At 39.5% G+C, this 15,632-nt stretch overlaps 1 protein-coding gene across 2 annotated transcripts in view; it reads left to right on the top strand.

The window, feature by feature from the left end:
- Nucleotides 1–15,632, top strand: part of RASA3 (RAS p21 protein activator 3) — a 153,098-nt gene that overhangs the window by 63,775 nt on the left and 73,691 nt on the right. For both annotated transcript variants that reach the window (XM_075200169.1, XM_075200168.1), the window contains exon 3: nucleotides 5,216–5,319. In XM_075200169.1, coding sequence (XP_075056270.1) covers nucleotides 5,216–5,319 — 104 coding nt within the window. The remainder of the gene's footprint in view (nucleotides 1–5,215; nucleotides 5,320–15,632) is intronic.

Genomic DNA, 15,632 nt, shown 5'->3' with positions numbered 1-15,632 from the left:
CATATAGTTCTTTCAAAAACAAACTTAGAAAGCCCATGCATGTTTTTTTTTGTTTTTTTTTGCTCCCAAGATTTTGTTTTTAAATAGAAACAGGGTATGTGTGTTTGGTAACTCAATAGACAGATTGTATATAACATGTACCTTTTTGACATAATACTCAAGTGCTAATTATGGTTCTAGATATATTTTCATTTAACCAGTGATGGGTAACTGGGTACACTGCCAAGGGGCGTTTGTGGCGGCTTATAACCTCCAATGAGAGCTGCAGACTACCTTTTTTGTTTTGGCAATAAGGTAAAACACAAGTAAACACACATACGTCTTCTGTCTCTTACTCTGCTCCCTTCATTCATTTAGCTTCTGCACATTTGGCAGCCCCCAAAATAAATATTTTTTTCTAAAACTCAAAAAGGGCCCTAATTTACCTCCGCACAAAATGTCCCACATGTAATCTTCAGACTTTACACTCAAATGCCCCACATGCTACTTATCACTACTAATTAACTAATTGCCACTAATTAACAATTTATTACCACTAAATGTCCCTGCTGCCAAAAAAATGCACTTACCTTGTCAGTCTTGATCACAAATTATGCTCTTTCCCACAGAGGAAAGAGGAAACTCAATTGGGGCTCACTGTAGTACTTCCTCCTCATGCAGTGTGTGGTCATGTGACATAGATCAGCTTTTCCGATCGTGTGCCGCTGAGCCTCGCCTGATACCCCATCTTTGACTCATTCAATAACAGAGTGGGGGTCATAAGCCTCTAAAGAAGATTGTGTCCACAGGTGAAAGCTCAATGGGTTGCCTGTCAATTTTTAACAATGAGCTTGGTCAAAGAGGCAAACGCAAAGAGTTGGCCTCAGTCGGCAATATTAATACTGCACTGGAAAGTTGCAGCATCCAAAATCGTAAACACTCCTTAGACAAACTTATTTTTCTGTGTAGTTGGCAACAGAAATTATTTTGTAAACTTAGTGTGGCAGTGAACCTGTGCATGAAATCTGTGGCATACAGCACAGCAGAAAATTGTAAGCAAACCGTGTAAGGTTGCAAGGGGAAACCAAATTATACAGGTAATGATGTGTGTTCTTATCTAAAGTTCAACGGTGTTATGTTGTATTGGCAAGTGCATATGTTTGGACCTAATGGATTTAATGGAAGTCACTTACTTGAAAGTAGACAACCTTTAAGAAAAAGTATGTTCCTTATCCCATTGTTGATATCTGCTTCCAATTTTAAACTTTTAGGTGCATATTCATTTAACCGTGGACACATTTTTTTTGTTATTACGGTACTGCAACATTGCGGATTTCCCTTCACAGCCCTATGCGAGGCAAAGGGAAATCTGTGATGTTTCGGTCTATTCTCATTGACAACTCTAATGTAGGCACTTTGCGCTTAATTGAATATGCCCCTTACGCTTTAACCAGGTTTATTCATCAGTTAGCTTCCGCGTCTTTAGTGGTGTCTCAGAGGCTATAATCCTGACGATTAGTCTCATTGACCTGACTCTTTTAGAACTCCGCAAGGCAATCGAAGTACTATAATAAGTAGAGCAAATATATTCCATCTAATATTGATTACAAAATCGAAATTTCATGAAAATTCATGTTTAATATGGATTTAATATCCAGCCAATGTTGTACGATTTGTTGTATGGACTTATTGTCATTCTGGTATTGTCAAATCTGTATAATCCCCGTCTATCGGTCTTCATATCCCATGTGGGGGGAGAAATGTTGGACCAGCCCATTTTGGTTGTTGCAGCAGTTTATGCTACATTTTTCTGATGGATGCATGTTATACAATATATGGGTTTATCTAAATAATGCACTTTTGTTATGCAGCAGTCTCTCAGACAGAGCTGTTTGAGGTCCAATCAGCACTTGAAAAAGTGTCACTTGTTACAAACAGTCTATTTGTCATTGAGATCATTGATCTCCATGATTAGACCATGTCATACACTGTGGGCACACTTTGCAGATTCCCTAAATGAGTTACTTGACAAAGCTGTATTTAGTTCTAGAAACATTGTGTAGTGTACTGTCACTAATCTACTTGTCAAGTCTTCCCTTCAATGCAGTCTTATACCCATAGTTTTAGATCAGGCCTGTCCAACCTGCGGCCCTCCAGGTGTTGTGAAAATACAGGCCCCAGCATGCTTTGCCAGTAGACAACCTGTTGATAGCTGGAAGGGTATGCTGGGACTTGTAGTTTCACAACACCTGGAGGGCCGCAGGTTGGACATGCCTGTTTTAGATGGAACCAAGATACATGTATACAAGATAACTAATAAACACTGCATTATAATTTCTAGGTATATATCCAGGTACAGGCCTAGCTTGAAATATTGGCAATGTGTCCTATGGCTGATTTATCCTGTGTGTCCTCTGGGTGATTTGATCAGATGTATTGTTGTAGAACTGGTTTGACTGGGTTATGGCCTGTAAATACTTTTGTGTTCTATTAGATGTCCTTCACATTTTAGATAAAGAATGTTATGCCATGTTTGTTTTAGACCTCTGTATTTATTGCTTTCTAAATCAGTCAGTTTTGTAGTGAGGTTTACTAACCTGTTTTCAATTTATATGATAAAGAAGCAGGCTAGTGATTACTACAGAACAGCCCCTTTTTAGCCGCTTTGCGCTCTCTGCTTTCTGTGCTCTCATAGTGGATTAAAGAGGCATTGCAACGGATCAGTGGTCAGTATCAGCATACTGCAGATATGTGTTATAATCACCACCTGATCTGTTCTTAGATCTTTTCCTTGTATATAATACTGTATATTCAGTGTTATGGGAAGTTTATTTGCCTGACATGATTCATTCTGCAATATAGCCAATATCTGGTGTTTTATTGTTCTAGATGCACTCTTGCAGAGTGTATCTAACACTTAAATTTCCTGCTGTTTCTAAACAGTCTGTGGGCAACATGCATTTCATTGTCTATGCCCGGCCCCAGATGCTACTATACTAATACATCAACTGAGTATAGCATTTTAGCTTTTCTACTGATGGCAACAACAGACAGATGACACGGTAGTCAGAGCTGGGCGGAAACAGAGCAGCGCATATGGCGGACCCACCAAAGATGAAGAATCTGCAGGAAGGGTAATTGCTAGATATTCTCTCTCGTATATGATTACACATTTAATCGCTAAAAGTCCACAAAGGCGGATTTATGTTATAAAGGATTGACAGCTCTGATATAGGCAATAATTTAGTTAATTATGTGTATCTTAATAATGTACAGATGGAGTCGACTTTGCACAATAGGTGGCTAACATCTTGCATCTAACAAAGTGTTATAGGCTATAACCATTGTTAAGTGGAGAAGGCGTGACATTGATCTAACTGATAGGAGAGCCAATGTTTGCTAAATACCCAGACTTATTACATGTGATAATCTAATATGTGTGGCCCCAGAATCAATGCAGTGCCATAATTATCCGATAATTAAAATCTATTTAATTTGTTATGCCTTGTATATCTTTGTGCGCTTATCTAAAGCTCCTGCTAACTGGCCCCCATGTGGCCTGGGTACCAAATGGGCAGATCTAGTCAACTGTTTGCAGCCAAATTTTGAAACTGAACTAGTCATTATTCACTCTTGCCAATCGGCATTGACCAGCTTAGTAAAATGATTAAAGGGAAATGCATTGCTTTTACAAACTAAAAAGTTAGCCCTGTATTGCAGAAACTTGCTGGAGAATGTGCAGATGTTTTTCGGATACCCAATGAATGGTTTTTAGGAGATTTTATTTCTGTATGCTTTTTCCAGTCCAAGTCCAGGATGGATGATATACTCTAGTGGATAAGAAGCCACGCTCCAGTAATACTTTACATCATCATCAGTAGCTATTTTATATAGCGCCACTGATTCCGCAGCGCTGTACAGAGAACTCGCTCACATCTGTCCCTGCCCCATTGAAACATATATATACACACACACACACACACACGCGCGTTTTTGGAGTGTGGGAAGAAACCCGAGGACCCGGAGTAAACCGACGTAAACACGGGTAGAACATACAAACTCTGCACAGATAAGGCCATGGTTGGGATTCAAACTCATGACCCCAGTGCTGTGAGGCTAACGACTAAGCCACCATGCTGCCCATAATACTATTTTTACATGCATTACATAGAATTATTAGAGTTTGTGCTAGCCTACACTTTAAAATTTGCCACACTGTTTTTTTGCTTGTATTTGCTTTTATTGTTCCTTTGAGAACAAACATTCAATCTGTGTTAAGAGATTGTCAGTCAGTTTGAGAAGCCGTTTTTCTCCATTTAGAAAAGTTTCCAAATCGGCCCTGTACTCTTGCACAGTATAGGCTAATGATATGACATTGTTTTACTTTAATGAAATAGAACATACCCTTAGCAATATCCTTAAGTAAAATATTTACAACTTTTTAGCTAGAACAAAAACCTTTCAGTACTAGCCTTCAACACACAAACTCTTACCTTCTCCTTCTTGTCTTCTACACCTATTGGTTATATATTTAGGCGCTCCACAAATGTCATAATCTGATTTAGATGAAGAATGCTGTCACATGTCTGTTTTTAAACCTCTGTATTTATGGTTCTATTTATATGTTAGACGTAGCCCATCTTTACTACCATATACAGTAGGTGATCATTTGTTATCAGCGTTAAAGAACTGAATACCATCAGACACCAGACACCTGAAGTGTGTATTGTGTGATGCTTGATTAAATTTGAACCATCCTACAACCCTCATACATTGTGCATGCTCTTTAAATGTCTTGAATCAAAACTGACAAACTTTGCTGATTTGGAAAAGTGGGACACATTAAGCCATGTCTCTGAGCCAAGCCCTGATCATCCCAACCATGTGTGTTTGGTGTAGAGCCACACCCTATTTATGGTAGACCACACCCCTTTCCTACACCAAAAAAACCCATTTACTGCTCTGTCAGATCAAAATGATTGGTTTAAAAACAATTCCATTGTCATGTGTGTACCTTAATTGTACTTTGATAAGGTGGTATTGTTTCTGAAGCACAATATGGCTGCTTTATCTGCTCTTAAAAGTGGTTTATAAATTCAATATAAGTTGGTTATGTCCTTTTGTAGGCAAACAATTATGGAAAATGTAGATGTTTACATTTTAGTTTAAGGAATAGTAATTCAGACGCATGTTATTACTATACTAATCTGTTTTTTTTGTTTTTATTTCCGGTTAGCCCATTTTACGGAGAAGATTTTTATTGTGAGATTCCACGAAACTTCCGCCACCTTTCATTTTACATATTTGACAGAGATGTTTTCCGGAGGGATTCCATCATGGGTATGTGTCGTAAGAAAGTGTTTCAGTACAAAAATATTTACCAGTAAATCTGTGTTTTTTTTTTTTTTTTTTGGTGTTTTCATTGACATTCCAGTATAGTGCTTGAGAATATGTTAAGGTAGATAACCACGATAACTGAAAGCACAAGTCTGAGATTGAACCTGTCTACACGTGAAGAGGCATGTGTGCATTTTCTATGGGATTAAAGGTCAGAAGTGTCTGGGTACTTGTTAATTATGTGGGCGCCACTTGAAACTGGCTCTACCCAAGAGCTCTTCTGTTCTGTACATGACTATGCCATTGCATAGTCATAAAAGACCAGTATAGCCTTTTTAATGTGCCATTCTCTTCTAAAAGAACAAGGTCACCTCTTCTTCTTCTTTTTATTTAAATAACAGATGAATTCTGTACCGCTATTATGTTTGCCGAATGTATTACTAGCTGAGACTAGTGTGTTTTATGTGTATTATACAGATGAGTTAACAGTTTCAATGGAGACATACATGTCCTGAATAAAAGTAGATCTGGCTAACAAGGACTGGCAGGTCAGCAATTAAGTGTAACACATGATGTAACAGGTGGAAGCAATGTTATAAGTTAGAAAAATTAAGTAACCAGCGTTAAAATTAAGTAGAAATAGCCGGATCATCTTGACCTACACAGTCGTGTGATATCTGTAGTGTTGACATAAGTTTTACTGTCGTGGGAAAATAGTAGTATATGAGTTTCTTTTTTCTGCTTTGTAATTCGCTGCATGAAGAGGAGACAGCCAGTGCGAAGTTTGATAGTAATTTGATATCTCTGTATAACCTATGTGTTCTGAAGTAGTTGTAGAAATTCTAGCACAATTTCTTCTCTTCAATTGCCATTTACTCTTTGTCTTGCAACATCTGTCCAAGCTAGTGCTTCGAACCTCACAAAGAAACTGTATTCTACTTTTTCGTTGTGTTTTTTTTTTTTTGTTTTGTTTACTGTGGGTGACATGTATGATGTCTCTTTTTGGAGGTGCGGCTGTATCTATCCTGATCCCTCACAACCTATTTAGATTATTATTATTATTAATTTTTATTTATAGGGCACCACTAGGTATCCGTAGCGCCGTACAGGGACAAACAAAGTTACAATACAAAGGTGAGACAGCACGATACAGTAAACAAAACGCACAGTAACTCCGTGAGCTCAAAGCACAGCTAGAGGGGCGGGAGAGGGGAAGGTCCCGCATACGGCGGAGCCCAAGAGGGCACGGAAGGCAGGGAAACCCCCAGAGTGGAGAGGAGGGAGCAAGAGGGAACGGGGAGGAGGAGGGCAAGGTAGCTGGAGAGCAGAGTTAAAAGTGGCGAAGACAGGAGGAGAGATGACCCTGCTCAAAAGAGCGTACAATCTAAGGGGTGGGGTCCTTTCCCATACGTTTAACAATAACAAACTGGAGTCGTCATAATTGTTCATTTGCATGACACCACAAATTCTATACCTCCGAACATACAGATATGCATACATGAAAACAGTACAATAATATGTAGTGTATATACAGCGGCTGCCTAACTAAAGCTTCACTTTTAACCACATTGCATAAATCTGGAAAACAGGTGAAGGGTGAGCTAGCTAGTTATTCCAGGCCTGCAGTGGATTAGAGACCAGAGTTGATGAGTCTTCTATGCCGGCATTAGGGATGTGGAGCTAATGCCTCTAGAGCCTCTCCTCTGTAGGGTATTTCGCAACTCCTGCTTAGACGAAAACTGTGTTTCTCTAGATGATTCCAAAGATGCTCACATTGACAACACATCATCATTTATATAGCACCAGTAAATTCCGTAGTGCTTCACAATTGGGAGCATACACACACAATAGAAGAATTCTCTCTTCGGTTACTGTGTGTGACAGGTGCAATTTAAACTGCAGTACCTAACCTACAGAGCGACAGACCCACCCACTCTACAGAGGAGTGGGTGGGATATTCATATCTACAGATATTAGCCTGAGCACTTGGGTTTGCACTAGGATGACCAGGTGCTGCTGCTGACCAATCAGGTGCTGCATTTACACCACACACTCCTGTCTTAGCAAAATGAATCTCTCAGCAATGAGGAGATGGTGTCCATCCGCTTTATATTTTTCCACCACAGTATATTGATAAACTGTCTTTCAAATGCTCAGCTGCTTTCGTTTTATTAGTAATGAATGAGGGCAGTAAGGACCATATGTGAAACTGCTTTTATCTGTTCTTCTCCCACAATTTCCTATTGCACTGCTTGTTTTGTGGATTAAGGTTATTTTCAGCCTTCAACATCTCAGACCAAAAGCTCTGCTCTGTATAATGGCATTTACATAGGAAATGCAATCGACGTTAATCCTGGTTTATCTGCTCTTTAAAGAGCTTTTAGATGAAAGTAATTTTAGAGAACTGCCCATCCGATTTTATGTAGAGTCTTATGGTAAGCTGTTTGAGGGACATGAGTAAAAGTGTAATAAAAAAAAATGTTCTTAATTTCATTGGTCTTATCTAGTAAAGCAGTGTTATATTGAGATGGCATAATTTGCTCTTAATGAAATCGCTTTTAAAGGGAATGTAAAGCCACTCTTTGGCATCAGTATAGATCAAAAGCTTATTACTGAGCTGAATAATATACATAATATGTTTTGAGTATTTATACTCAACTAATTATATCTGCTATGGTTTCTCACTCCTTTTTAGTAGGCTGCCACATTAGGATAATGATCAGGTAATGACTGACAGTTAGGCAGACTTGCTTTGCAGAAATGCACAGTGTGGATTGGTTGAATCATACAAAGGGGCAGGGCTTTATAGTTGCAAAGGAATAAACCACCTACAGTATTCTGAGCAATTTTCAGCCTAATCTTTAGTATAGAAGCAGGTACACAGGAGATAAGAGGGTCTAGACCCTCAAAACTGGTAGGGGTGTATAAATATTTGTGTAATCCCTTGTCACTGTGTGTAGTGTGGGGTGCAAAGGTTATACACTGCACCTCGTTCATAAGCCCTGACTAGCTGATGGGCATGGGTGTAAATGATTAGGGGGTCCCTGCACATGCAGGTGTCTCTTTGTAAGTAGTGGAATAGAGGTGATGTCACTTGGTGCAGTGCAATAAAAGTCACAATAATTTGGGCGCCAGACCAACTCTATCACAAAGTGTACTCTTTATTTACACTCCTCTTCCTCCAGCACTATAATCATAATGGTTGCAGCAATAAAGAAATATATACAGCTCCTTACTCTCTCCAGCACAGTTCTTAATGAGCAATATGAATGTGGTTGCAAATATATCTCTTTACTCCTCCTGCACAGTTCCGTAATAGAACATATTTCACATGTCTCCTACACTCCAGTACTCCATAATTCACTGCAGTTCACCCTTTTCTGCAGGGGCACTCACAACACCTGGAGGGCCGTAGGTTGGACAGGCCTGCAGTAGATATCTGCACAAGACCAATTGTGCAAAAAACACAGGCAGTGGCCTTCCGAGTTCTGGAGTAAGATGACCTGTTCAGATCAATCATCCCTCATCATGTTCCCTCATATTTAATGCTAACCTAAAGAACTGTACAGCCCTGAGGGCATGTGTAGAATAGTGAAGGGTTCTTGTGGTTCCACATGGTTGTGTAGCACATTTTCCTTGCATTCCCGTATTAGGCGAGGTTACGCCATGTTGGCGCATGGGACAGCCTCTGATGCACTGGCCTGGGGTGAATTCTTAACGCAATAAGGGACAATATTTTGCAGCCATTCATTAAGGGATGATATTTAACGGGGGCATATGTGGCCATTAATAAATAGGCCCTTTAATTTACCTGCAAACTATCCTCGCCAACCAGAAATACGTACCAGGCACACTATTGTCTGGCTAAATCACTAGTTACTTTTCCTTGACACCACCTCCATTCACAGTGCACAATGAATAATATTACTTCCTAACTGTTCCATACCACTCACATCTGTCAATAACAGAGGTCTAATGACATTCATCCATATGAACTAACACCAAGCCCACTAACTCACATATTCATTAGAGGATTACTCTTTTCAATTCACACCACAAATGACCATGTCAATTCTTTTAGTTGACAGCTAAAGGTAAAGATGTATTGTTTTTAAGATAACTTACCCACCAGAGGCACTGTACCATAGCCCATATCTGTGGCTAATTTCTTTCTACTTCAGGTAATTAATCTGGATCTAAACAATAGAAGTATGCATGCAAGTAAGTTTCTATATGTTGTACAGGTGGTGCCTTGTAATTTTAAAAAGCAAACCTTGCAAATAAACATGGGGTGATTACATTAATGGGGCTGTAACCTGTACCAATCCCTGCAGATCACAATATATATTTTAACATCTTGTGAATGTGGGGTACCAGTATGACTTTTGTGCCCTTGACAAATTGCATTTATACCCCCTAAATTGTTGCGCCAGTGTGGTAGTTATCCTGCACTAGAAAATGGCAGGGTATCCCACTTTTTCTTGTAACCTATCCCCACACAAACAAGTTGTATATAAATATTTAGTTGGTGAGTAGAGTCTAACTCTACAATAAAGGCTACTTCATCCGTACTTGTCCACAGCAAAAACATGGTTATGTGTAGATGTAACAAGCGTGTAAAAAAAAAAAAAAGTGGGACATCATGCAAACATGTGAAAGTAGTGTTAGTATGTGTTCAATGCACCTGTCCACTACATAAGACGGAGGAGCATATTGTGGCTGAGCCAGTAGTTATACCCACTCTTTGAGCCTTATACCTCCGTTATGTCACTGTTTCCTAGTGAACGGATAGGTTGCATTCTTATGGTGACGGTAGACTTTAATGGCGGCTTCCTTTACTTGTGATTTTTACATTAGCAGCTGATACACTTCAGAAGAAATGTCCTGGCAATCAGTCAGCCTCTATCACCTTTCTCTGCTGAAGGAGAAAGTAAAAGCATTTTCTCCTTTCAATCATTAGCCTCACTTCCACCAGGCATGTCACATGCTTTATTAATGTACAACCAAAATTAGTCTATAATCTTTATTTAAGACGGAGCTTTTTTTAGTGCAGCCGGCTGCGTTCTGAGAGGCGGAAGTGATGAGAGCCCAGACTGGGCGTTGGAATGCACAAGTTGGTTCAGGTTTCTCTGTGTGACAGGCCGTGGTAATCCCTCCACTCAAACACACACGCAACAAAGGCAGACTAGCCAGTGATTTATTACCAGCCCTCATGTTTCATGGGCATAAACAACTTTTTATTTATTGACATATGTGAAAAGGAACAAAAATAAATATTGCTATTTTAAAATATATTTTGCTGCACTTACATTCAGGTTAGCCTTTGAGTGTGAACTCATTCATGGGCGTCCATGCAACAGGCTTATGTTAATTTAATTGTTTTTGTACAATGGATATGGCAGTTACATTTAGGACTTGTAGTCCATTATGAAAGTTAAATGCCAGCTTTATATTCAGGACCTGTCGATATAGTTCAAGAAGAACCGCACAACACTTCCATAGTTATAATAATGGGTGCCAGGTCATAATAAACTTGCACATGTACTTACCCAAGTAAGACCTGCAGACCAGCACTTAACAGTGGAAAAATATTCTTCTGTTTTTAGCTTTTATATGCATTATAAAAAAAAGTGCCCCATTGTAATGTTCATAGCAGCAAGTCAATTGTAAATAAGCAGCATTTAACTAGCATGCTCATCTTAAACTGGAAAACATGGAGCATAGCTCATAGTAGTGTGTGTCAAAAATATGCCCAACGGCTGTTTTAATGAAATGTAATTTTGTTATTGGTGGATAAGAGGCTGACCACGCATCAGTGTAGTTAGAACGCCGAACAGTAAAGTTCACTGTACATAGTATTCAGGAGGGAGCGGTAAGATGGACATTGCTTAAATACAAGCCATCAAAGCCATATTGCTGTGTATTCAGTGACCTTTTTGCCAGAGAGGGTTATGTCATCCATAAGCCTGTAAAGATCTATCCGTCTAAACCATTCCCGCATGTTAGAGGGGCCAGGGTATTGCTATGGTAGCATTGCATAAATGTTGAAGTAAGGATTTTTTTTTATACTGAGAAATGGGATAATTTGAAATGCTGAATAATCAGAAGTCTCTTTCCTCCGGGGGCGGGACACCCAATATTTCCTCTGTAACTTTTTTCACTTTGCGTCAGAACAACGCTATTACAGGGCAGGACCACCAGATATGAAAGGCGGTTCCCAGCCCAGAGCCACATCTTCAGCATGATCCCGAAATACCTGGGTGCATCTTGCTACGTTGGGAGGGTCACGTGTACCAATGATAGATTATTTTGCACCACGTCTCCACCACAGAGAGGCTAGAGGAGCTTGCCATGATATATTGGAAAGCTTTGGCCCAAAATTGTTCAGAGTATGTCTCCCCAATCTATCCTAGGCACCCAGTATAGTCCGGTAACTTGGGGTATAGATTAACAATGAGTAGATAGTAAATCGTTGATATAGTGTGTTTTGGTTTGGCGGAGACGCAGCACACCTCCTCAAAGTTCGTCCGGTTCCTGCCCGCCCCCCTCCATGACGTCTCTCGGTTGTAAGTAGTGTCTAAACTGCAGGTATAGCCAAAACTCTGAAGTAGGCAAGCCCAATTTGTCCTCCAAGAGATAGAAGGCGTGTACTCGTCTATTGGCCACCAGCTGTGACCACTCCTGATTCTTACCCGTGGACCATGCTCTAAAGGCCCCTAGTGCAAGTCTGGGTTGGCAGTCAGAGGGGTAAGGGCCGATAGTGGGGAAGAAATTAATTTTCAAGATTCGCAACCTGGCCCAGCATTGGAGAGTATGGCCAGTGGTGGGATGTAGGGTGTGTGAGAGCTTGGGCAGCCAGGGAAGTATGACTTTAGAAGCCCCTTTCGCCTGTCCCTCAAAACGGATCCACTGCTTAGAAGGCCCCGCTCTAGTCCACTCCAATACTCTATTAAGGAGTACAGCCTTATAATATTTAGCGAAGTGGGGCAGCTGAAGGCCACCCTGTGTTTTCCCCCTATACAAAATGTCATGGCAAAACCTGGACATACAAATTCTCACACCAATTTTTGTAGATCTAGGAAAAACCTGGGGGGAATATTTATCGGTTGGGTTTGGAGAAGGTATAGAATCTTTGGTAGATTGTTCATTTTGATTATATTTATCCTCTCCAACCAGGAGAAACCCCGAGAACGCCAGCATCCAACGTCCGCTCAGAATTTGGGAATTAATGTGATAAAAACAATTTTGGACAAGTTGGAGAGATTCTTTGGCAGCAGCACCCCTAGGTATTTAATTTGAGAAGAATGCCAGGTGAAGGGGAAGGAGCACTTGAGTGACTTATTTCTATGAGGCCGCTGTCTAAGCTGAGCACATCATATACCAAATTAAAGACCAAAAATATTGTTGTTAGGGCTTTCATCATTTCAGAGTTATTTTGCATTCGCCATTTACAACAATGCATTACCATTGTTCTCTAGGAAAATGTGATGGTTGGCAGTACACCTGTGCACCTGCTGGTTGCTCTGGAAACTGTGACAGTTGGTGAACTGTCCCTGTGCACCTGCTGGGTGACCTGGAACATGTGACCTGTTGGGTGGTCTGGAGACTGTGACCGTTATTTGCAGCCACATATATCAGCGCGTCTTGCAGGGACCATGCCCAGCAATGTAACTTTGCAAAAATGTAGACAAATATTGTAGTGTGTAAATAAGTTCTTTAGTTTCTTTAATAAAATGATTGATAATATAGTTATTTATTCATTATATTCCGTTGTTAAAATTTCTACATGTAATGTAATGCATAAAAAAAGTTATTGAATTCTGGTAATAAAGTACTTTAGTCATTACATTTTAGTTACCGCCGAATTTCCCTACTATACCTTATTCTTTTATGTATATGTTTTTGAGTGTGAGGTGTGGGGAAGGGAAGGGGGAAGTCTTCCGGAGACTAAACACAATTCCATTAATTAACCTAATGAAATGATAATTTCAGACCAAAAGGCCACTATTTTGAGATGATTCAACCATATATAAGCCTACTTCAGTGCACTACCTCCAGCATAAATTATGGGACATTGTGGGAGAAAGAAAGAGAATTCTGTGGATAAGATACCATTCATAATGCAGCTTATCTGCATTCTCAGTCATCCTCACACAAATAGAACGTTGAGAGATTCATTCTAATAATCTCCCAAAGACTAGGCTCAAGAATCGCCCCTTCCTTGAATGCCCATCTAATTTTTTATTTTATTTTTTTATTTGTTATTTATTTAATTTGGGGGTGCTTTGGAAGCAAGTTTTTAGCACAAGTTCTGAAAATGGACCTTTAGTAGATGACCCCCTGAGGCTGGATGTCCACACATGACATTTTTTGTGTCAATCTGTTCCTTTCCACTCTCCATGTCACAGTTCAGGTCTCCTGCTGACTGCTTACACTGAATGCTATTCCTCTCCCTCCACACTTATATGCTGCTCCAGCTTGTTCTAATCAGTGTTAAAGGTTCATTCTTTTCAATAGAATGTGTTCCGTATTAAGTTTGAACAACAAAGCATAACATGAACTGTTTGGAGACTATATTAGAACCAAATTGCTTTATTGGATTTCAAATCGTATCTCCATTTACTTTTGTTGTACGGATTACTGCAACAATACCTAGGTATTGTTTGAGCAACGCTTATCAACTCCATGAAGGTAACCTAGTATGTGTTGTTTTTTTTGCTTTTTTTTTTGCTTTTTTTTTTCACAATAAACATAAAACGAATATTGACATGCAAACCATTTGATTTCCACAAGTGTCAAAGTTTAACATGGATAGGTCATCACGTATCACATTAAATGGTCCTGTAGCAACTGAAAAAGTTCCATCACTTCCTGTAAACCCATCAGATTTTATTTCTATTAACCTGCTGTTTTGCTTTTAATCTATGCATATTGCCAGTAGTATTGCATGCAAATGGGATGGAGGAACACATTTCAGCATTTAAAAAGTGGCTCCATGTCATGTCTATAAAAGAAATGGTGACTGCCAAAGTCTGTCTGGTGTTTTGAGTATTTTTTGTTTAGTTATGTTTTTAAAGGCATTTAGATTTTTTACACATGGGGGTGATGCACTATGCTGCAGGGAGGCTTTGAGAGCACACTTTGAACAATCTGCTAAAAGTAAGTACAGAGCTTGTATGTACGAACTCTTAGGGTGTTTGTACTTTTTTTACATTTGTCATTTTAATAAGTGTGTGATTTTTCTTTGAGATTTTATAACGAATATAAAGAAATCAAAAGTAAAAATAACTTGCTGATATTTTGAAGTTAAGGATCTGATATGTCTGACAAACGCATGTGCGCGCTAGGGCCAAATTTAGAAGCCTATTACCCTATCAGTATGTTTTAGGAAGAAACCAAAGCACTTCATTCACTTATGGAAGTTGCTGCATTTGTTAAAATTAAATGGTGCTGCTTCATAGTTTTCACCATGATAGAGCAAATCACTGTTATTTGCCTAATTACACACCCAAAAAACATACTAGTAAGTCAATTGGCTGCTATTAAATTGACCTTAGCCTCTTTCGGTCTGTGTATGTATGTTGGGGAAATTAGATTGTAAGCTTCAATGGGGCAGGGACTGATGTGAGTTCTCTGTACAGCGCTGCGGAATTAGTGTCGCTATATAAATAGATGATGATGATTATATAAAGAGCTGTTGAAGTCGTATAATTGGATGAACGAAAGTATATTGGTTTAATATTTAGCCATGCAAATGCGATCCGTACGCCACGTAACACGTGGCGTAGTGCGTTCGCACGGTAAAGCACGCACACACTCGCATTACAACATTTAGTTATTTATATAATTTCATATTGGTTCTATTACACTGTAATTCAGGAGCAGATAGTATTTGGTTTATTATTAGTCTATATTATTATTATTATTATTATTACTATTATCTTTTATTATTATTATTATTATCTTTTATTTGTTAGGCGCCACAAGGTATCCGTAGCGCCGTACACAGTACAAACAGTGGACTATACAGGGTGAAACAGTACAGAACAATAAGCAAAAATTCCAATACTTCAAAAGCTCCACACAGGGTAATACAATAAGCACGGAGTAGAAGAACAGGTGAGGAGACAGGAGGGAAGACGGCCCTGCTCATGTGAGCTTACATCCTAAGAGAGGTTAGACAGAACAGGCACAAGGGGAGCCAAAAGAGAGACGGGAGAGCGAGTGGAGGAGGAGAGGTGGTTAAGTGGATGGTTGTTAGGCTTTACGGAAGAGGTGAGTTTTCAGTGCACGTTTGAAGGAGCACAGAGTAGGAG

This window comes from Mixophyes fleayi, chromosome 2 (genome assembly GCF_038048845.1).
Source record: "Mixophyes fleayi isolate aMixFle1 chromosome 2, aMixFle1.hap1, whole genome shotgun sequence".
In the NCBI taxonomy this organism is placed as follows: Eukaryota; Metazoa; Chordata; class Amphibia; order Anura; family Limnodynastidae; genus Mixophyes; species Mixophyes fleayi.
This window is presented reverse-complemented; position numbering and strand designations above follow the sequence as displayed.